The sequence below is a fragment of the Caenorhabditis remanei genome, chromosome II, assembly GCF_010183535.1.
Source record: "Caenorhabditis remanei strain PX506 chromosome II, whole genome shotgun sequence".
Lineage (NCBI taxonomy): Eukaryota > Metazoa > Nematoda > Chromadorea > Rhabditida > Rhabditidae > Caenorhabditis > Caenorhabditis remanei.
Window position 1 is genome coordinate 8,507,903 of NC_071329.1, and position 21,212 is coordinate 8,529,114.

The following is a 21,212-nucleotide window of genomic DNA, read 5'->3' on the forward strand; positions in this document are numbered from 1 at the left end:
ACTAATGATTCGTAATAAAATATAAACCAAGAAAAAAACTGAATATTTATGTTTTCCGGATTTTCAATACTATGGTCTTTTGCCAACAGTTGTAAATATAACTATATATCTTTTTCACTATCTGTAGAAAATCTTATTTGAAAAACCGCAATTTTTCACGATTCGCGCAAAGGCTGTGGAGGCACGTTTCCCGTGTGTTTGCGCATCTTTCGTTTTTCGCCCGAGCGTATATTTTTCAACTGATTTCAAGTTTCTTTTCCAATAATAAAACTTTAAGATTCATGTAGTTCTCTTCTTTATTTTATCGAAGTTACTTTTCTGTGCATATCAAACGACAATTTTTTCGAATTTCAGGTAAAATGGGCCACGGAGAGGAGCCATTAACCGCCACGTATAAAACCCAAAGACCCCCATGGATCGGAATCTGGAGCGACCGTGAATAGTGAGTTTTTCGAAAACTAAAACTTCGAAAGAAAAATGGCTGAAGAAAGTTAAAAACCGTAAAAAACATCATGTTTCTTTCAGCAAGGGTCGCCCGGATTGGTGGAAGGAGCCAGGACTCGAAGATTCAGTCGCCCGCTCCGGCAAACTCCGTCTTTACCGAGCTCGCTTCCGCGAGGAAGATCCAGATTGGTATGACCCAAAGGTAAGCTAGTTTGTTTTGGTCATCGAAAAATTCCCCCTTTCAGGTAAAAGATGGAGAATCTCTTGCTGGACCATTCGGACTCGACTCCAAGAAGACTAAAAATCTCACCAAGAAAGGAGATCAACCTGGATATCTTGCTGATTTTCAAAATAAGGTCTACGAAGGATCCCATCAATTCAAGTCGATTGCTGAGAAATTCGGACTCAGCAAAGAACATCCAGGACTCGATGTCAGCCCAACCATGAGCGACTTGATCAAAAGTTAGAAATAAAAACTATTATCTTTTAAATTTGCAACAAATTTTCAGCTCCAAAGGGAGAATTGGGTAGAAACGCCGTTCTCACCAATTCATGGTACCACTTTGGACCACGTTTTTTCGACACTCCTCTCAACGAAGGAGCTTTCTGGAAGGGACTTGCCGCTGCCAAGTATGCTGGAATTTTATGTAAGTTTTATTTTAAAAGTTGTAAAATATAAACGTAGGTTTCGGTTACTTCCATTTACTCAAAACGTAGAAGTCAGAATTTTTCTTACAGTGGCACCATACACCATTCTCGAAATTCGTGCCCTTAACACCGTTTCGGTTGCTGACTTCTCGCCAAGAACATACTTGAAGGTTTGTTTTTCTGAATTATTGAAGCTTATATGGAATCAATTTTATTTTGTCAGTTCCCGATTTATAATTTCAGAGATATCTTCAACTTGCTCCGTTCCCATTGGCTGTAGCTTTCGCATGGGGTTTCACTCTATCAGCTGCCGCAACTATCCGAAATAAAGATGATGTTAACAATCACTGGTTTGCTAGTGCTGCCGTCGGATCCACTGTTGCCACAATGAGTAAGATTTCATATTTTTTTCAAAGACACAGCATTTTTTCAACAAAAAAAAGATAACTCAGTGCACTTTTCTCATAAAAAAATTGTGATAAACCTAGAGACAGTGTGTTTTTTGTTTAGCTTTGAATAATGTAATTTTAAAATTAAAAAATTTTTATCTATGTAAATTTTCAGAGAGTAACGTCGCTCTTGGAACCTCAGCTGCTCTCTTCACTGCCATCTTGGGAGCATTCTGGCAATACCAACGACACTCCGAGACTGGACTCCAAGGAATGACCGCTCATCCACAATCAGCTGGAATCTGGGGAGGACCACTTCTCTGGCAGAAAATGCAATTCGGAGATGCCGATGTCCCAAAGACTCGATACTGATTTATAACGTTTCATGTTTCGATTTTTAGCTTCGATTCTACAACCATGTAAAAGATTTTTAGTTTCCGAAAAAGAAGCAATTAGTAATGTTTTTTTCTTGCACTTTTTAAAATAAAATTCAGCGGTTATGAAAGATGTGAACAGCTCTCGAGTCTTGTTTTCATGAACGATGTGAAGAAAGCCGGGCGCAGCAACAACAACAAACGGATCGATTGTTTCACACGTCTCGCTCGGAGCCGTTGTCTGGGTAACAAGAGAGACGGAGGGAGGGCTTTTGGGGGAAAAGAAGAAGGGATACGCGCCTTGGCACACACTCATACATTATTCTTACCAATGAAGACGTCGAGATTTCTTTTGCTCTTCGGAGTACTGCTACTTATGATTCCATTTTCGGAGCAGATGATTCAGTGTAGATATACAAAGAATTTAACAAACAGAGCAGATGGTAAGTAGACTGAATTGATTCAATCAAAACTCGGAAATCCATCTGTTAAAACTCAGTTTTCAATGCTTTAATCGCGACGAGTATCGTCGGAACGATCAGATAGCGTTACTACACTTGACAATTATTTTCAGTTTCCAGAACTAAAATTTCTTCGGTTGCGACGTAGTACTCTTTCTCTTTGCTCACGAATTCTCATAGACTCGTGACTCAATTCAAGCATAAACAACCTTCTGATCAGCTTATGATTCATTTGATTTGAAACTTGAAATCTCAGAAATCACACGAAAAATCTAATATTGAATATGAAATTCAACAAAAAAGAGTTCGAAATAAGATTTCCTTATTTTTATTGGATGAAATTCGAAATAATTGTTGGTTTTCCAGGAGGCGACGAGCATTGTCTCTTTTATTATCTACTCAATCGTGAATATGAAGAAACGAGTAATGTTAACTCATTGAGTACGATGCCACCGAAAACAGATGAAATGAAGATTACAGTAATCATACAATTCTCTTTTTTTTCTTCTTGAACTCCTTTTTTCAGATCGAAAACGTGATTGTCAAATATGTCGAATTGGTTAAAGGATCCAGTTATCAGTTCAATGTCTTCGGTGATATTTATTTGGTAATCATCTATTTCAGGCTGAAATTACACCAAACGTTTTTTTAAAGAACTGGAAAGATGAGCGTCTGAAGTGGGACAAAAAGGGCGAATTCGAGAATTACGATCATCTTTTTATTTTCAATTCGAGTGCAATCTGGATACCTCATATTATTGATCACACGTATGTCCCATGATTTAGTTGAGAAGAAATATTTATGTCATTTCGAAATATCTCGTTGAGTTTTGAGAAACTCAAAAGTACAAACTTAAAATAGACCTATAATTATAAGTTGGTAAAGTTGAAGCCAACAATTTTATCAACTCTGTAATCAACCTTTTTAGAGAAGAGTTTCTGAAATGGGTCTAAATTTAGAAAATTTTAGCGATCTGCTGATTGATCCTTGACGATTACGGTAGATACAGTAACCCGGAATCTCAAGTCATGCTATGGGTTTCAGTGAAAAGTTAAAAATAATAATATGCCACTACATCTTAATCGAACTCTGTGTATTTCAGACTGTGTTCTGACGGAGAATGCAGTTCGTCAGTTGATGACATCGACGTCTATGATGACGGAACTGTGTATGCGAGAATTCAGTTCAGATATCTCGCCAGTTGTGCAGTTGACTACAAAAAGTAAGGATGCAGTTTACGTTCTGATTACCACACGTTTGTTTTCAGATTCCCCGAGGAAGACGACAGTTGTTGTATCTTCTTCACAGCATTCGAAACAAATGTCGAACGAACCAAATTTGAAATTGAAGGAAAATCGAAAGAAAAGTTGAACAGACCAGTTTATTCTCAGAAAATGTATGAAAAAGAGGAGAAACTAAACGAGGTTGCACACGAACACTCTCCATGGGTTGTTGTTGAGCGGACGCTGAGTGTCGCTCACCTCGGAGGAATTGAGACTTTGGAAGTGTTGCAAGTCTGTATAAAAGCAGAGAAACAGATGAGTACAGTAAGAGTTGCACTCCTGTTTCCAGTTACTCTCGCTACGTATGTTATGCTGGTGAGTTGGTATTGGAAACCACTCAGATAAATTCCTTGTGTTCAGGCATCTCCACTCTTCGGAGACCTCCGAACTCAAATCTTTGTGAAACTTTTTACCCTTCATATCCAAACTATTTGCTTTCTTTACCTCTGTACCATCACTCCATTAAATGGATTCTTGGGAGTTCGACCGAGAATTTGTTGGTTTTCTGTTCCTGTAGTCTTTTATTCTCAACAAAATTCCAGATATCTTCTACGAGTTGGTCTTCACAATCAGTTTCATGAGTATTCTGGTTACCCTCGTCGTCATGGCTCTCAGTCGTGTCAAACGGAACGTCCCCCCTTCTCATCGTCTCTTCCTTTCTGCAAAACTGGTCTGTTTTCAGCATTAGGATGAGTCACGAATACTTTTTTTTTCAGATTAACCGCGTCGTCTGCTGCATTGAGCCCGAAAGATCCGATGCCTATCATCGTTACGTCGAGGAAGAGAATCCAGAGCAACGAGCTTCGAACGAGGTAAATGAGTCTGTGATTAGACGTGGTGCCGAGGTAGATCATCTCATGATTTACACTAGATAATCCTGATTTCAGCTCGATTACACTCAGGATTGGCGTCATATATACTTGGCACTCAACAACATGTTCTCAGCTCTCATGTTTTCCGTTTTCCTCTTCATGACCTTCTTGGAGTTCTTCTAAATCTAAACGAATTGTAGAAGAGAAACACTGTTGGAAACTGAATCGGTTTCTCATCTGAAAAATAATCTCCTGATATTCCAAAAATTAATTTTCCGAATCTGTATAATCATTTTTGCTTTTTTCGGCTACTATTTTTTTTCTCCTTGTAATTCTGAAAGAGTTGTTTTGAAACCGAGAGAGCTCACTATCAGAATTGAATTACAATTGACATTTCGATCTCTCGATTCAGAAACCTCTGGTTTCCAGATGACCAGAATCCTTTTTCTTTATGAAGTTCTTTAAACTGTACTTTCTCTTCCCGCTGTTCCACTTTTTCCATCCGTTGTGATATCAATCTTCCCCTTCTTCCCATTCCGTTTCGTTTCCCAAACTTTCTTCTCATGCTTCTCGAATAAAACATCCCAAATAAAGGCTATCTACCCTTTTGTTTCACTCATTCCACAAAACGACATCCGTACTCCTTATCTCTTGTTCTTATCCAGTCCTCTCTGCGTCTCCACGTCTTCTGTACTCTCTCGTCATGCAGCCGAAAAACTTGAAAACTTTGCGGAATGATCTCAATAAAAGGAGAGAAACGAGGTAGAAATCGACAAGTCTCTGCTTCTCGGAATAAGGTGAGTCATTCAGATTTCTACTTCTGGAACTTCAATAAGTACTTTTCTATTCAGAGATGTCTGTTAAAATAGCGTGTTATGTGACCGCTTCGGTCACCGTTGCCACCTTGATGGTTTGCTTCATGACCATGTCGACCATCTATTCTGAAGTCGATGGATTCAAGGAGCAACTCGACACTGAGATGAACGTTTTCAGAGTTAGTTTCTTTTAACACATAAACGAGATAACAGTCAATTAACCATCTATATTTTCAGGAATCCACCAATGGATTGTGGAAGGATATCGTCGTTATCGGAAGAAACAGCAAGCGTGTCCGTCGTCAATATGAGGAGACAAATGCCACTCCAACTCCACATGGAGATGGATCTCCATCTGCTCCACCAGGTTCACCACCAGCAGTTCCACCAGTCTTCAATCAACCAAAGACTCCAAATGGAGCTAATGGAAACGGACCAACCTGCAACTGCAATGCTGATAACAAGTGCCCAGCTGGACCAGCAGGACCAAAGGGAGTTCCAGGAGTTCCAGGACTCGATGGAATTCCAGGACTTGACGGAGTTCCAGGAGTTGGAGCTGAAGATATTGCCCCACAACGCGAGTCTGTCGGATGTTTCACTTGCCCACAAGGACCAGTTGGACCACCAGGAGCTCTCGGAAGACCAGGACCACGTGGACTTTCAGGACCAAAGGGACAAAATGGAAATCCAGGAAGAGACGGACAACCAGGGCATCCAGGAGAGCAAGGATCATCTGGACCAATTGGAAAGATCGGAGAGCCAGGACCACCAGGAGAGAAGGGACGTGATGCTGAACATCCAATTGGAAGACCAGGACCAAAGGGACAAAAGGGAGATCAAGGACCACCAGGACCACCAGGACAAAATGGACTTCACGGACCACCAGGAGAGCCAGGACCAGTTGGACCAGAGGGACCAAATGGAAAGCAAGGACGTCAAGGACCAGACGGAACCCAAGGAGAGACTGGACCAGATGGAAGACCAGGAAAGGACGCCGAGTACTGTCACTGCCCAGACAGAGCTCCACCATCAGAGGCTGTCAACGGAAACCGTGGATACAGAAACTTCTAGGCTGTTACTTATTAATAAATTTTTTGAAAATAAAATGCCTTTCTGTTTTTTTAATTTTTCTAAATTCATTCAGAACCACAATCAATCAATTGAAACAATCAGTAACCTTGATGAAAAGTTTCAAAGATCCATCGTCCCCTTCCATATCCGAAGCAACAATTTTCTTGAATTCCCGATCTTTGTTTGTGAAAGTTGACGGTGCCGACATTGAAGAAGTCGATGATTTCGACGACTCCAAAGTGGTCAAATTCTCGTAAACAGTAGTTGGAGACTTGGTTTGTGGAGGACGTGGTGGTGGTTGTTGGAATCCTTTGAGCTCTTTCGTGAGTTCATTCAAATTAACCATTGATCTCTCTTTGCGAGCCATGTTATCAGCACAAAGTTCTTCGATTTGTCTCATAGAAACTTCTTCAGAACTCTTGATGATCGAACTCGAGGTAGACGATTTGGCAGATGGAATCGAGGATGGCTGACTCAACTGAAAATTCGCAGAATCTTTTTTTGCAAAGACTCGAACTATAACTAACCGTAGTTGTACTTGTAGTCAACGTTGGAACAGTACCATATGAAGTGATGGTGGTTGGAGTAACTCCATGAACATTAACCAATGAACTATGAGCAGAGAGCGTAGTTCGATCTTCGGTATCGGCCAAGTCACTGATGTAAACTGAGAAAATTTTTGGTTCAGGGTGGGTTCAGAAACAGTAAAACTCACCTTTGTAAGTCATATCAAAGCTCTTATTAGACGGAACATTCATAAAAAAGTGATTGAATGTTTGTATTATATCACTTGCAGAACTTTGAACACTCTGAAAAAATGATAGATCTGGAAGGGGAAAAGAAATTGAGAGCGCTTACCTTTTGTCCGTTACGGGCGTTCATGGTTAACGTTATTTCAATTCCAACTTGATCGTAGACAATAAATTTTGATAGAGCGTGTTTTTCAGGAACTCTTTTTTTGGTTTTATCAGATGAGGGGGCCACGTTTTTGAAGCTTTTATGATATTTTTTCGAATTGAAATGTCAGATCACGTTGAAACTGACAGTATTTGGTAAGAAATATAAAATACTGTGAACTGAAATCCTGGACGTCTGGACAGCCAACCTCGAACAAAAGTTCCGACCTCGGAAATCTCATAAATCCTACAGATTTATATGAAAGCATTCGCTTGAAACTACAGTGTACTACAGTACTCTTATTTTCTCTTAAAAACAAAAAAATAACACTTGACAACCAACTACCGTATCCAGACAGTTCACTTTCAACATTTCGAGAGCTTCGGATCCCAAAAAACACAGTTTTTGAAAGTGATCCACTTGTCAATAACTGCGTCTCTATTTCCTCCAACATAATCCACAACACAAACATCTATTTAGTAAAAAGCACCGTGTGAAAACGACAAAAAGGTGTCAAAATTCGAGGTTGGAAGGACAAATAATCGGTGGAGAGGGAGCTCCCGGAGGGGCGTAAGAGAAGGCAATCGGATATGTGGCATTTTCGGGCGGTGCCTAGAGAGAAGTCCGTCCAAAATAAATATCGGGACGGGAGAAAAAAGCACAACGAGATATCTTCGGAAAGAGTGTCGAGAAAAAAGGCGATGTGTGTGGTGGGTGGAGAAGAAGAAGACGGGGTGCAACTCTCTTCTTCACTCACTTTCCTCCTCTTTTCCGTAATAGAATTCAAAGAAGATGTGCGAAACTTGTCATTCATTCATTTTGTGCTCTCTTCTCTCTTCGTCAAATCATTCAAGCAGGCTGTCGTCGTCCTCGACGCCTTCTGCATCTTCTTTTCTTCTCTTGTCTGTCTTGATTCAAGAGGCGTGGGAAGGGAGGAGCCGGAGAGTCCAATGGATTCGTCCTCTTTTTCCACCGGTTCTCGAACAAGTTTACTTTTTTCAGTCACTATTTCTCTTATTCCCTTACCCTAAGGCATTATTCGAGCTTCATCTAGTCTTCATAAGAGGACCAAAACGAGGTGTCCAATTGAATATTCATCATTCTCTCGCGATTCGGAATTAATATTCCAGCTATTTCTCTCTTCATCTTTCTGTTTTTTCCTCATTCTTGTTTCTTTTCTTCTTCTTTTTCATATTTTGTCTGGTTTTCTCGGGTTTCCACGTTTTCGAGTCCACCTTTTCACAACTCAAGATGGGATTATCCATAGGTGTTATTGGTATTAATCCTATGGTCATCTTTTCTTATTTTCATTTCTTGAGAATCTAGGTATATGTTGTTCAATAGTGTAGAAATATTTTGATTTGGAAGTGAAAACGAAGATTGAAATCATTTATTACAGTAACAGTTTTCAAAAAAATAACTTGAATGAACAGGTTCTCATTGACTGTATTAGCAGAATTGCATGAGAAGCAACTCAGTATCAATTTCAGCTACCGTAACCCGAAAATTTTTAAAGTTAACACCTGGAATTGTCTTAGCTTATTCCGATGAAAAAATATTTGTTTGGATGTGAAGAAGACAGAAAGTCAATCTGCTCTGAACGCTTCGTTGGTGTACAGTTTCCGTCAGACCCTAAAAACGAATTTAGTTTTTCGTTTGATCTTTTTGTTTGATCTCTATTGGATCTAGAGTTTTCAACCTTTGATCTAGTCTTCTCTGTTTTTTTATTTCTGATTTCTAACTTCTTTCAAGTATACTCCAGAATTTTCTGTTACTGTATTCATTTTTCTCAATTTTTCCATTTATAAGATTCCTTTCCAGTCCATAATCTAGTAATATCCTGCTCCTCTATTTTTCTCTTCTGGAATACCCAACTTCTCCATTTTTCTCCACCAGATCTTAATAAGAAACTCCATCTTCTCGGAGCACGTCTTCATATATTTACACGTTTTCTTTCCTCATTCTCCCTTATTTTCTATCTTCACCCCCACGTCTTCTTCTCGCTTATTTTGCATCGTAATAGGATTGCGATTCAAGTGTTGACAATTCTTCCATCTTTCGCGCATTTTTTCCCGTTCAGTTCTAAAAACCGACAGCTCGTCTTCTTCTAACTCCCACGTCGTCTTCTTCTTCTCAACTCAAAACTTCTTATTTCATTCAGACGACGTCTTCTATTCAATTCGCCCTTTCAACCTTTCTATAGAACTTCTTCTCCTTCTTCTATCTTATTCTACTATTTTCTCTTCTTCTTCCACTATTCGCATCCTCTGATTTTCCGACTGAATAGAATGAGTGAACAGAAAAGAGAAAAAGAAGCAAAAGGATAAAAGAAGAACTCAGGAGGAAAATGCTGGAGAAGCCTGCTAAGAAGAGAGTCTTTCATTATGAGTCTAATTACGGAGGAAGATTCCTTGATCATCAGCGTCAGAAGTTCTATTTTTTTTGCATCTTCAGCTTATGACGCTTTTGTGTTTACACTTCTTTTCCATTTTCAGAACAACTGCTTCCTTGACCTTTCCAACACATTTTGTAGTTCTTTAAAACATGGATCATTGATGTTTGGGTTTCAACTTCAATTATTTCTGAAGTTTGCACAGTTTTAATTGCTTCGTTCAAACCAAATTCAAAATTTCCCTTGATTCGTTGAGATCCTTTTGAAGATTAGCACACAAGTAATGTCACTGATTTCCACTTCTGAGCTCCGTTTTGGAAATAGACTTTCTAGCTACAACGTTGATCGAGATTTAGAAGTTGGTTCAGTAAAATTTTTCTACTATGAAATCCTCAAATATTTAATCTAAATTAAAATTAATTCGAAACATCTTTTTCTTTGTGATCAGTAACCCCCAACTCATTCAGAGCTAATAGTCTGTATTGTTCTGGAATGTGAAAGTTGCTAAATTACTACACTCTAATTGTCACGGAGCATATAAATTTACTAACCAAATGTTCTCTTCCCAAATGCAAAAAATCCTGGTACAGCACCTCTACCTTTGTTGCGACTCCTGACCCATTCCGTATTTTATTTATTTTCATTCTTTTTCTGAAAATATTCATTTCTGAGATAGTCTGAATATGCCAATAAGCCAGAATAATGTGTCGAATCGCTGGATCCGTTATATTTCATTATGTGTTCTTCTGATTCCTCTCAAAGCGTTGGATATCTGATCTAGAACCTTCCGAATCTCTCATCGAACTCCTATTGAAAATTCTCTATGACCTGTCCCAATCTCTTTGATTTTCTTCTTTTTGCTCAAATCACTTCCTTTTTCACTAATCGGAAATCATCCTTCCTGCCCATCTTTTGCACTATTCGTTCCAGCTCATGTCACTATTTATGTACATCTTCTTCTCCTTCTCCTCTACCTTTTTATTCTTTTCTTCTTCGTCTCGAAATTCAATCCAACCACTTTCCGTGACATTTTGTCGTTTCTTCCGGACTCATCACTCTAATTTGTTCAGAAAGAACCAAGACACACTACTCTTTTTATTTCTGACACTTGTTTGGAATTTCAAAATGAAAAAAGAAAAGAAAATGAGAAAATGAAATGGAGAGAAATTGTTTATTGTGTCAAGAAGTGGTGTCAATCTGGATGGAAAAAATGAAAAGAAAATGGGAAAAAGGAAAGAAATAAGAGCCTGTTGGCGTGATGAATAACGTAGAAATTGGAAACAGAAAATTGTTTTGGGCCGTTGTATTCATAAATCACAGTTTGCAAACGAAAATGATTAATTGCGTAGTTGGGGAGAAAACGAATTGGAAATTGGAGATTTTCGAATAGAAAAGTATTGCTATTTTGAGCCTTTTTACTCCAATTTTTATAATTTATTTTCCGTTATGGTTGGAAGAACTCTAATTGGATTTTCATTCATTGAACTCTAAAGATTTCTGATTCGTGTAGGAGAAATCTTGTTTTCACTGTTGTTAGTAATCTATAAGAGCAGAAACTTGTCATGAACCTGTGCCGGTTCGAATCGAAATATTCTTTTGGCCAGCATCAAAGAGATGATTTTATCTTTTTCGTATCCGAGTGTCTACTTTTCGTGGAAAAAAGCTGGAGATTGAGTTTTCTGAAGAAATTAATAGAAGGTAAAAAATACCAGTCGGTTATGTGATTTTCTGTTTCTACACTTACTGGAATCAAGATAAAGAGCATCCTTGACACCGTCTCACTGTTTGTAAAAGCGTTAAACTTTCAAGTTTTTTCCTCACTCGAGCTAGAAGAACGCATGTGTAAAAACTTCTATTGTTATTGTTGTTTACTCCAGAAAACTTCTTTTGTTGATTTCAAAGTTTTGGAGAACGCGTGAACATCTGAGACAATGGATTCTGAAAATGCTAATTACTTCAAGAATAAAATCTGCAAAACACTGTATTGTTTCATTGTTCCGTTGTTTTGACGCCACACACCTAAAATTACAATTATTTTTATGAGATCCGGCTCCAAGATGAGCATCAGTACATATAATTGAGGGTTAGTCAAGGAAGCACGACATGACTACGGTAGAAGTAACAATTTCAATTGAAAAACTCACATTACCGTAGTTCGAGCGCTCATCGTGTACTGTAGAATTGACACACGGTACAAGCTTCTAGTTTCCAGTTCCAAGCCGTCAAAGCCCGTTTCCATATCTTCGACTTCTCAGGATCAGGTTTTTAGCAGTCTATCTTAACTTCGGAGAGAAAATGCAAAATAGTTTTTAAATATCCCAGATTTCACTTTCGAACAAATCTGCAACCCCCAACTTGTCTTCCTTTACCCATATCCATCTAACCATTCAATCTTCGAAAATCCCTGTGATCTTAAATTAGTTATACTCCTTTTCCCAAATCTTAAATTAGTTATACTCCTTTTCCCGATCCTCTCTCCTCTCAAATTCCCAAGAGACTTCCCATCCAATTTCTGAAAGCGAACAGTTATTTCCTTGCAGGCGACATCTTTCGACCCCATAAAATCAGACGAGATTCGGTAGATGGCCCCATGGGATACGTGCACGTTGTGCTCTTCTGGTAAGTGTCTGGGTCGGCGGCTCCTTCCGGGAGGGTGCCGGGCCAATTCGTCTTCTCCAGCTCTTCTTCTTATTCTCCTTTGCCCCCGCCCGTTTCTTCTTCTTCTTTGCCTTCTTCTACCCCCGGTCGGTTTTTGTTTTCGACTCTCTCTCTTCCGCCCCATATCGTCCTCTTCGCGCATCCCACCCTCCCGTTGGATATATCGCTGCTCCACAGAGCCGACGCCAAACCGAATTTAACTCTCTTCCCTTATTCTCTTATTCTTCTGGAGTCTGACTATAGGGGAGGAGAAAGAAGAAGAGTCCGTCGAAACGAAAACGAAGAATCGACGATTCTATCGAAGTGACGACGACGGCAGAAAAGGCATTTTATTTTCTGCTCGAATGCTCTATTCGGAATCGACGCCAACACGGCTGCTCGACGAGCCCTAACACCTGACCTATTTCAATTTTTCCGGGGCCATAGGAATGCTATTTATTCTCACTATTTTATTTAGGCTTTCACTGTCACATTTACCGAACGATACAATCGAAGAGGCGCCTCCGTCAATTGCAAAGTTCTCATCGAATATTCTCAGAGATTTCGAGACACAATCAAGGTTCTCAATAGTTCAGACAGTGAGTTTTTTTATTCAAGAATTGAAAAAATGTGGACGATTCAATAGTTGTGTCCACAGACTTTTTTTTCCATAGGGTGCTTCCAAATCTGAAAATTTTTAACTACTGAAATACGTCATTCGATTACGAAAACGAGGACTACGGCATTGTTGTTCCCACAGTACCTAGTATGAAATGATCTCATTGATGTTATTCATCTGAAATTCCTAGAACCAACCAACCCGTTTTCTCTTTCTAAAGTACACAGACGAGCAAACCCAAAACTCCCAAGAGACCCACAAGACCACATCACTAATAAGCCAATTACCAACTGTTTCTCTCTTCCAGTTTTTTTCTAATCTTTGCGTACTTTAGGAGTTCGAAAAACTCAAGCCGGATATCAAATCAAAAAAGGAAGATGCAGCGGAAAAGCTACGTGAAGCAACGGAACATCTCGATCGACTTGTCAGCAGCAGAGTCCAGGCACTCAAGGTAAACACTTCATTTCTCTGAAGACTCCAGCAGTCGCCTATTTCTGTCTCAAAAAATGCATAGAATTGAGAATATGTTCCGTGTCTTGTCTTCATTCATCTCTCGTTTCTTTCTCCCGACAAGCGAACTATAATTAGAAAACAACAATAAATAAATTCTCATCTTGTCGGAGAGGAAATAAATGAAGAAAATATTTTATTTGAGTGTCTATAACTTTTCGGATATGACTCGTACCTCATTCTTTCTCATACTATTTTTCTCTTATAATTACTTGAGCCATATCCGAGCATTGATGTCAATCCAAATTACATTCATCTCTTCTTCTTTTTTTGCAGAAATTGGCGTCGAGTGCCGAAGCATCGGCAGCGGTTTTCGATGAATATGATGATCAGGCGTACGCTGTGCCCCAATCTGACAAGAGATGTGAAGCGTATATGAAGAAGATGAATGAGTCTGATATGCATTTCGTATCGAATATGGTGGAACAAAACTCAAAGTCTGGAATTCATATTACAGTTGAATCATATCAATGTGATCCACGTGTAATGAGAGATTTCGATTGGACTGGAACCAAGTTTATAGAGAAAACGATGACCGAGAATAAAGAAAAAGATCCAGATATGGGACAGCAGTATATAGGAACGTATTCGGGATTGACGAGAATGTATCCGAGTGAGTTTTTTCATTGTTTAAAAAACGTGAAAAATCGGAAGAAAGAAGATTGCAAGCTGACGAAATTATGGGTTTTCAACGATTTCATATTGAGTTTTTACCAATAAATTCAATTTTTTTAATTGCGAAAAAAGCGTTTCGAAAACTGAACCAAAATTTGGAACCCATTATTATTTCAGGAAGACACTGGAAAGTAGAACCTGCTCCCATCACAATCGATCTTTTCGATCCAAGATTTCGTCCGTGGTTCGTCAATGCAGAATCCGTTCCAAAAGATATTGTCTTTCTACTTGATTAGTGAGTCCCTTCTTATCCACATCAATTTCCTTTCAAAAAATCTCGAATTTCAGTTCCGGAAGTGTGAAAGGACCCACTATGCATCTCATCAAGATTACAATGATGTATATTCTTTCGACTTTGAGCCCAAATGATTATTTCTTCGGGGTGTATTTCAATAATCATTTCAATCCGATCATCAGTTGTGCAAATCGAACTTTTATGCCGGCAACAACAAGTAATAAAAAAGTATTTTTCGAAGAATTAGGGATGTTGGAAGAGAAAGATCAAGCACATTTCTCTACACCTTTGAAGTTTTCATTGGATGTTTTGAGAGGGGTAAAACTTAATCATTTCTAGATCTGATTCTAACTAACTAATTATTATTCCAGAACCTCGATTCCAACCAGTCTCTATTTGCCGATTATCGATCAGAAGGTCACAAACTTCTTATAATTTTCACCGATGGAGTAGATGAATGGCCACACCAGATCCTAGACGAAGAATTCCAGACTAGAAATAGTGAATTGATTAGAATATTCGGATTCTCAATGGGTTACGGTACCAGTCTTCTTCCTCTTCAACAGTATATGGCATGTAAATCTCATGGAGGATATTCAGGTATTTCTAGATCTATTAACAATGGAAAATAGAAATACTTTTTTAGAAATCGATTCAATAATGGATGTGAAACCTCAATCAAGAACAATTCAAAATGTGTTGAGTGAAGTGAGAGGAGACGAGTTGAAAGGGACGAAAGCTGAGAAAAGAGAACCTAGTTGGACTCAACTGTACATGGAGACTCAAGGATCTGGACCTACCGTAACCTTGTCGTTGCCAATTTTGACAAGTGATCAGAGAATATGGAGAGATCAGAGTCTTGCAGGAGTTGTTGGTGAGCCGATTTTCTTGAGATTTATCAAAATCAATTGTTTTTAGCAATCGATATCTCCATAAAAGAACTTACGAAACATTTACCAACATCCAGTGAGCAAATGTATGGATATATTGTTGACAATAATGGAATGCTTATATATCATCCGCAGCTTCAGATTCCGGTTAGTCACCTCATTCAAATGAGCAAAATCTGTATGTTAAATTTTAGAAAACCGAAGTTCATTGTGTCCGTCGAAGTGCCTGTTATGATGCTCAACAAGTGAAACAGAAAGCTGGATCTGGTCTTCGTGTTCACTATGGATTCAGTGATGAACGAGTTTATAGACTAGTTGGATTGATAGACAGTATCCCTACTCTTGATATGGTAAGTGTTTTCGGTTCTCAGCATTAAAAAACAGTTAATTTTCAGTATGATCTGGAAGGTGATTCAACTGCAATCAGGGATTTGAGACGGAGAATCACAACGAAAACGTGTTATGAGGAGGCAATCAAAGATGTCAGCAAGTCTTTCAACAATTAATTTTCTCATTTTTTACTTTTCAGGATACCAAAGAGTTCCATTGCGCTCATATCAAAGACTCTCCGTTCACTGTTGTCATAGTCAATAATCAAGAGTTGAAAACTGTTTACTATGACGATGAAGTGCCTGATCTCGAGCTCTCCAATAATAAATTGGTCACATTTTTCTATCCGAGACGAGACGTCTGTCAATGGAAACTTGATGAATATCAACCGTACGACCGATTCAGAGTGTGGTCTGATATTTCTGACAAGGAAATTTGTGCTCAAGATGACATGAGACTGGCAAGAGCGTTCACGAAGGCTTTGGGAAGTTGGACTCAATCATGGCCTCAGTCTGGTACTCATTTAAAGAATTGGAAACTTGATTGAAATTTGTACTTTCAGACATAGAACACACAACTTGCCTTCTCGTACAATTCCCTGACAACGCTTCGATCCCACACTACGTGAACAGTTTCGTTCACACTCGATCTAAACTCACTGCTTTCTATCCGACATGGTTTGTATTCATCTCTTGAATAGTGTTAACAAATCTCTTGTGTTCCAGCTCAAGCCACGACATGAAAGCAGTCAACAAGAAGTTCGACGAGGAAATCAAAGTAACGGATAACAACGATTTCATCCAGTTCTCAATGAGATCCGGAAGTCTTTTGATCTACCGAACCATTGCTGATTACGAAAATAATCGGTTAGCAGTTGTGGGAACTCAATGGAAGGAAAACTATTTTGATCAGTATTTTGACAATTTCACAAGACAACATTCAGATTGGAAAGTATGCAGGAAGGTGAGTAACTCTAAAATTCATCCAGAACAGACGGTTTTTATTTGCAGCAAGAATGCTCAATTATCACTAGAAATGGTCATGTCATCGCTTCATCTGCCAACCGACAGCCAGCTCATTTGGCAACTTTCGATCCTCAACTTTTTGAATCTCTCATCAAAATTAACCTCGTTTCTACGTGAGTTTTTTGAAGCATTACATTTTCATTCTTGCAATGTCTTTTTTTCAGAAACTCCTGGGTTGATGTTCAATCTGAATGCAAAGCAAAACGAATTGCTCCATGGAGTAGTGCAGCTCCTGCATCCAGCAGCATTCTTCGTTATTTCGTTAACTCACTATTCAAATTTGCACAAACTTCTTTCTGGAAGAACCTTCTAGAATCAGCATTCACTCTGGTAGATGCTCAACCATCGATGTCTGGAAAGACGTGTACTTTTCAAAAAATCAAGCCATTCGAACGGTGTTTCATGAAATTTTTCCATTATCGAATGACTCTGAATATCACAAAACAACTTCAACTAACAGGAATGTCTACGTGTTCAAGGTACTCATAGATACTATGGAGACAAAAAAAACTGTGACAGTTTTCAGATATGCCAAATTGTATCCAGTGCCAAACACAACTCTCTCACTTATAATTGCAGATCGGGCTTGTAGTCAGTATAGACCGAAAAGGACGTATGAAGCAGAACCGAAGAAAAGTGAGTGATTCGTTGTCTTATTTTGGAATTGATAGAAAAATAAATTCACAGACAGAAAAATACATCCTCTAAAATATAACATTTTTCAGTGGAAAAGTGTGAAGTGGTCCATTCGCATGCCCGTCGGAGACCGGATTCTCTCAATGATTGGAAAATAGAGCTACAAGTGAGTTGGCTGTTATGAAGGTCTAGTCGAGTCCGAACGACGTTCCGTTTTCCCATAAAATCCTGAATAATAAAACGATTATCACCCATTAATAATCTTCAATCCGTACTCATTTTTCAACTTTCCAATTCAACAAAATTTCAGAATAAACACGTTGATTGCATCAATGAATCGCTTCCACACCAATCCATTTTCTTCACAATTCTGCTTGTTATCATATCGTCATTTCGGATATTTTAGTTCATTGTTATCCTTTTTTCTGACTGTGAAATATGACGTGTTTTTATGTGAAATTCACTTTTTCTCTTCTCAAATTTTATCCAAATGTATTTATCATCAAGAATCAACTACGGGTGACTCAAAAGAATGAACGATTTCTATTTCATTTCCTTGTCTTTTTTCCACACGGTGTTCTAATCTTTTTATCCAGATAGTCATCGGATCATCTGATAATGATTTCAATGAAAAAGGAAGAAGAAAACAAGAAAACGTTGCATAATAATCATGGAAATTGAGAAAACATGGACTGTGCACCTGAGAAAAGTGATTTCTGGTAAAATTATTCCGACGGATTGATGTAAGAATACTGTTAAAAGCATTGATCAATTTGATGGCAATGATTCGATGAGTCGTTGAAATGAAGCAGGAACTGTTCTTAGGTGATACATTTTGAAAATAAGTTCAGAATGGTTTCACTACCATAGTGGCTCAGCAGTAAGTAGAAGTAAAGTTCATTTTAGTAGAGTACATCTATTTCAAGGATAAAGATTCTGTTATCAATTTTCTCAAAAAATCACAGGTGAGTCGCGAACGACCCGTTACGGATGCACCGCAAGTCGCGCGCGGTCCGCATAGGAATCATATGTGGGTCCGTATGCGATCAGTAACGGATCGGATCGCGAACGGTTTGAATGTAACGGCGAGCGCTTCCTCTCTTCTATTTGTGTTCTCATTTACTACAAAACCCCGGTTTTTCCAGTCAAGCCATACAGAATGGATATTTTATTTTGAAAAAATAGCATTTAATACATAAATACATAATTAATACATAAATAAATACATAAAAATCACATAAAAATGGGATAATTAGGTTCACAAAAAGAGGTTCGAATCTGGGACGGAGACGGCGGATGACTTCTGATTTGACCGTTCTTGTACCCCTGAAATCGGAATATTGAGAGTACGGTACAATTTTGTAGCTCCTTTTACCGTATTATTCCATTCGAACTCTGCACCATTTCCCTTGTTAACTGCCGAATTTCTGAAAAAATTGATTAAAATATTATGTTGTATTGGCGATACTTACTTCCATTGTTAGTCGTTTATCCATTTTTTGATGCAGCTGGCGGAGGCCCGAACGTCCATCTTTTCCTTCTGTCGCCGTTAATCATTTTCTGGAAAGTAATAAATTTAGGATAATTCCATGGAAAGTCTAATGTATCGACGGCTTCCGATGCAATCCTCACGCGAGTAAAGTTTTTTAAAGCAAGATTTTGAACGATCGCGAATGAAAAAAGCTCAAAATTAGAAAACAAACAAGAAAAATAAATAATTCAGCAAGAAAAAATAGATGGAAGAGGGTGCAGTCTTTGACCTCAGCCATCGACAACGGATCCGTACGCGAATCCGTATTCCAACCGCGTGCGAGACAATTGCGTTTCTGCGCAAAAGTACAGAGCCGTATTCTATCCGTTCGCGATTTTTGGAAACGGACCGTACGCGACTGGCCAGTCGTGAAAATAGCCGTAACGGATCAGTTACGGATCAGAAACCTGGTCCATCCGCATACGGTTGAAGTGCACGTTACCTGTGAAACTTTTCAAATGAGTTCTACTAAATTTTCCCAGAAAAAAGCAATGAAAAACTTTCCGTCGTCTTCTTCCAGCTCCTAACATCTTGATAACGTCGATAAACGTTTATCTGTTTCTGCCTTTAAAGGATACTGATTATGAGATCCAAATGATTCTTCTTCATAGTTTTCAAACCCGGAAGTCTCAAAAGTGTTGTTACTTAATTCCACTCTACGGTAATCTTTGAAATTCACTGGTTTCTTGCTAGTTACCTTGCTATACACATAAAATTCAGAAATTCCACAATTTTTTAAACAAAACTACCAAGTTCTGAATGTCAATGATTCATTCTTCTCAATAACCACAAAATAGATCAAAATCTTGCATGTCAACATAATGATCTATGCTCACAACCACTATTTTCAGACTAGATTTTTCAGGTAAGTCGGATTATCTTTGATGTTGACCCATACGTATGTCTTAGATAATCTTAGGTGTTCCAGATCACAAATTTCAACGAAAAATCAAGTCGGTCCGTTCTACTCTCTGTTAAATCTTTTCTCAAAAAAAGAAGACGATCCCTTCCCATTCCACTTCCCCATCTTTTCCAACCTTTGCACCTCGATCCACCTTGTGACGTAAACGAGCAGTTCTACTCGAGAATTTGAAAACAGTCTCATACCACTTTTGCACAAAAATCCACTTATGACTGATGACTCGTTTTACTTACTTCCAAATTCACGTGGTGCCATCCCTAAGTCCGTGGGTGTACTCTTCCTTTTCTTTTGTAATCTGGGAAAGTGGTTAACGATGAGGAGGAGGCGTTGAGAGTAGAGGAGAAGGACCTCCTTCATCTGAAATGCAGGTGTTTGGCAAGCTCCGCCCATAAATGCGGAAAACTATAAGAGGGCTGTTAAGATACTAGTTTCCGACATCCACATTGTTTTTCTTTTCTTTTTTCTCCTTTATGAAAAACTCTAATACTTTCAAAATTGCAAAGAAGCTTAGATTCATCAGACCGTTCATCCTCATCCATGACGAATTGTATATAGTCTTCCCATCATTTCATTCCATCAATCAGTCAGTCAGTCACTCCTCATAAATTTTTCTTTTTCTGAGATGATTCTCATCAAAAGTACCTTGAGATGTGTATAAAAGACACCCCATTCTCTGCTTTTTCATTCAAAATAGACGAGATGGCTCAGACTGTTTTATTATTCTCTATTTCTCTTTTGAATCTATTGTTAGGATAGTACTAGCCTCACATCACTCCTATTCTTCTCTTGACTCAATCTCCTTATCCATTCTTCTTTTCCATTTTTGATCATGCTGGACTGGAATCATTTCTAATCATCTTGATTCATTCAGTTATTCTGTTTTCTTTTCCGTTTGCAGAGAACTGGGTATAAATACCAATGCATTGAAGCTCACTTTCCGATTTCTGGTTTTGTCTGGAGAATTATTGTTAAACCTCTTATATTATTGCCTAGTTTCCCGAGCTCAAATCTTCAGATACGATTCAATAATAGTTGTCTGATCTCTCCTTAATTGTAGGAAGGTCTACCAATAGGCCAGAAACCATGAAGAAAGAAGTTTCGAGGAATTTATGAGATGTCAAAATCAAAGAACATCTAAAAAGAGATCACGCAGAAAAGGTGTCAGCTACAGTGTATCTCATTTTGGGCGTTTCTCTCAGAAAAACAAAAAATATCTGTGATACGGAGAACTAAATTCCTTTCTCTTTTCAATAACCGGAAATGATAATCTCCAATCATTTCTTGAAGGGTCTGATGACTTATTTCTCACTTTCTCTCCCCACGAATTCCAATTGCAACAGGAACACTGATTGTTTTCACCATTTCTCATTATTCTTCTGCACACTTTCCCACAATTCACTTTCTCAGCCGACTCACCGCCTACCCGCTGTTTTCTGCATATAAACCATGACTAAATTCAGAATATTTCAGTTTCAATCAACAAGACATGCGATTCCTCATCTTGGCTCTTTTCGTGCTCTTCGCCATCACCCAGGCCTATCCGTCTTCTGACTATCAACCTCGTTATCGCAAAAGCCAAACTCGTAAGTTTATTATATCTTCTTCTTCCATTCACT

The 21,212-nt window shown here is 38.6% G+C and overlaps 5 protein-coding genes across 5 annotated transcripts; 4 read left to right on the plus strand and 1 right to left on the minus strand.

The window, feature by feature from the left end:
- Positions 1 to 359: 359 nt before the first annotated feature.
- Positions 360 to 1,853, plus strand: GCK72_005364 (uncharacterized protein; the record flags this gene model as incomplete). The annotated part of the gene is made up of 7 exons (XM_003117151.2): positions 360 to 442; positions 526 to 646; positions 690 to 906; positions 954 to 1,091; positions 1,183 to 1,262; positions 1,336 to 1,483; positions 1,657 to 1,853. The coding sequence occupies 7 exons, from the start codon at positions 360 to 362 to the stop codon at positions 1,851 to 1,853; spliced, it is 984 nt and encodes a 327-aa protein (XP_003117199.1).
- A 333-nt stretch (positions 1,854 to 2,186) lies between these two features.
- Positions 2,187 to 4,594, plus strand: GCK72_005365 (uncharacterized protein; the record flags this gene model as incomplete). Its single annotated transcript, XM_003116757.2, has 10 exons — positions 2,187 to 2,298; positions 2,683 to 2,795; positions 2,843 to 2,923; positions 2,971 to 3,083; positions 3,419 to 3,538; positions 3,584 to 3,914; positions 3,960 to 4,095; positions 4,142 to 4,269; positions 4,316 to 4,444; positions 4,487 to 4,594. The coding sequence occupies 10 exons, from the start codon at positions 2,187 to 2,189 to the stop codon at positions 4,592 to 4,594; spliced, it is 1,371 nt and encodes a 456-aa protein (XP_003116805.2).
- Positions 4,595 to 5,264: 670 nt separating this feature from the next.
- Positions 5,265 to 6,297, plus strand: GCK72_005366 (uncharacterized protein; the record flags this gene model as incomplete). The annotated part of the gene is made up of 2 exons (XM_003117075.2): positions 5,265 to 5,405; positions 5,464 to 6,297. The coding sequence occupies 2 exons, from the start codon at positions 5,265 to 5,267 to the stop codon at positions 6,295 to 6,297; spliced, it is 975 nt and encodes a 324-aa protein (XP_003117123.1).
- An 85-nt stretch (positions 6,298 to 6,382) lies between these two features.
- On the minus strand, positions 6,383 to 7,179 carry GCK72_005367 (uncharacterized protein; the record flags this gene model as incomplete). The annotated part of the gene is made up of 4 exons (XM_003116766.2): positions 6,383 to 6,775; positions 6,825 to 6,964; positions 7,013 to 7,106; positions 7,156 to 7,179. 4 exons carry the CDS (start codon positions 7,177 to 7,179, stop codon positions 6,383 to 6,385), a joined length of 651 nt encoding a protein of 216 aa, XP_003116814.2.
- A 5,493-nt stretch (positions 7,180 to 12,672) lies between these two features.
- On the plus strand, positions 12,673 to 17,549 carry GCK72_005368 (uncharacterized protein; the record flags this gene model as incomplete). Its single annotated transcript, XM_053725150.1, has 18 exons — positions 12,673 to 12,822; positions 13,177 to 13,293; positions 13,629 to 13,965; positions 14,145 to 14,262; positions 14,316 to 14,580; positions 14,634 to 14,862; positions 14,909 to 15,136; positions 15,181 to 15,299; positions 15,347 to 15,502; positions 15,548 to 15,634; positions 15,682 to 15,997; positions 16,045 to 16,159; positions 16,208 to 16,445; positions 16,493 to 16,620; positions 16,672 to 16,986; positions 17,034 to 17,143; positions 17,233 to 17,309; positions 17,454 to 17,549. 18 exons carry the CDS (start codon positions 12,673 to 12,675, stop codon positions 17,547 to 17,549), a joined length of 3,201 nt encoding a protein of 1,066 aa, XP_053589344.1.
- Positions 17,550 to 21,212: the final 3,663 nt, after the last annotated feature.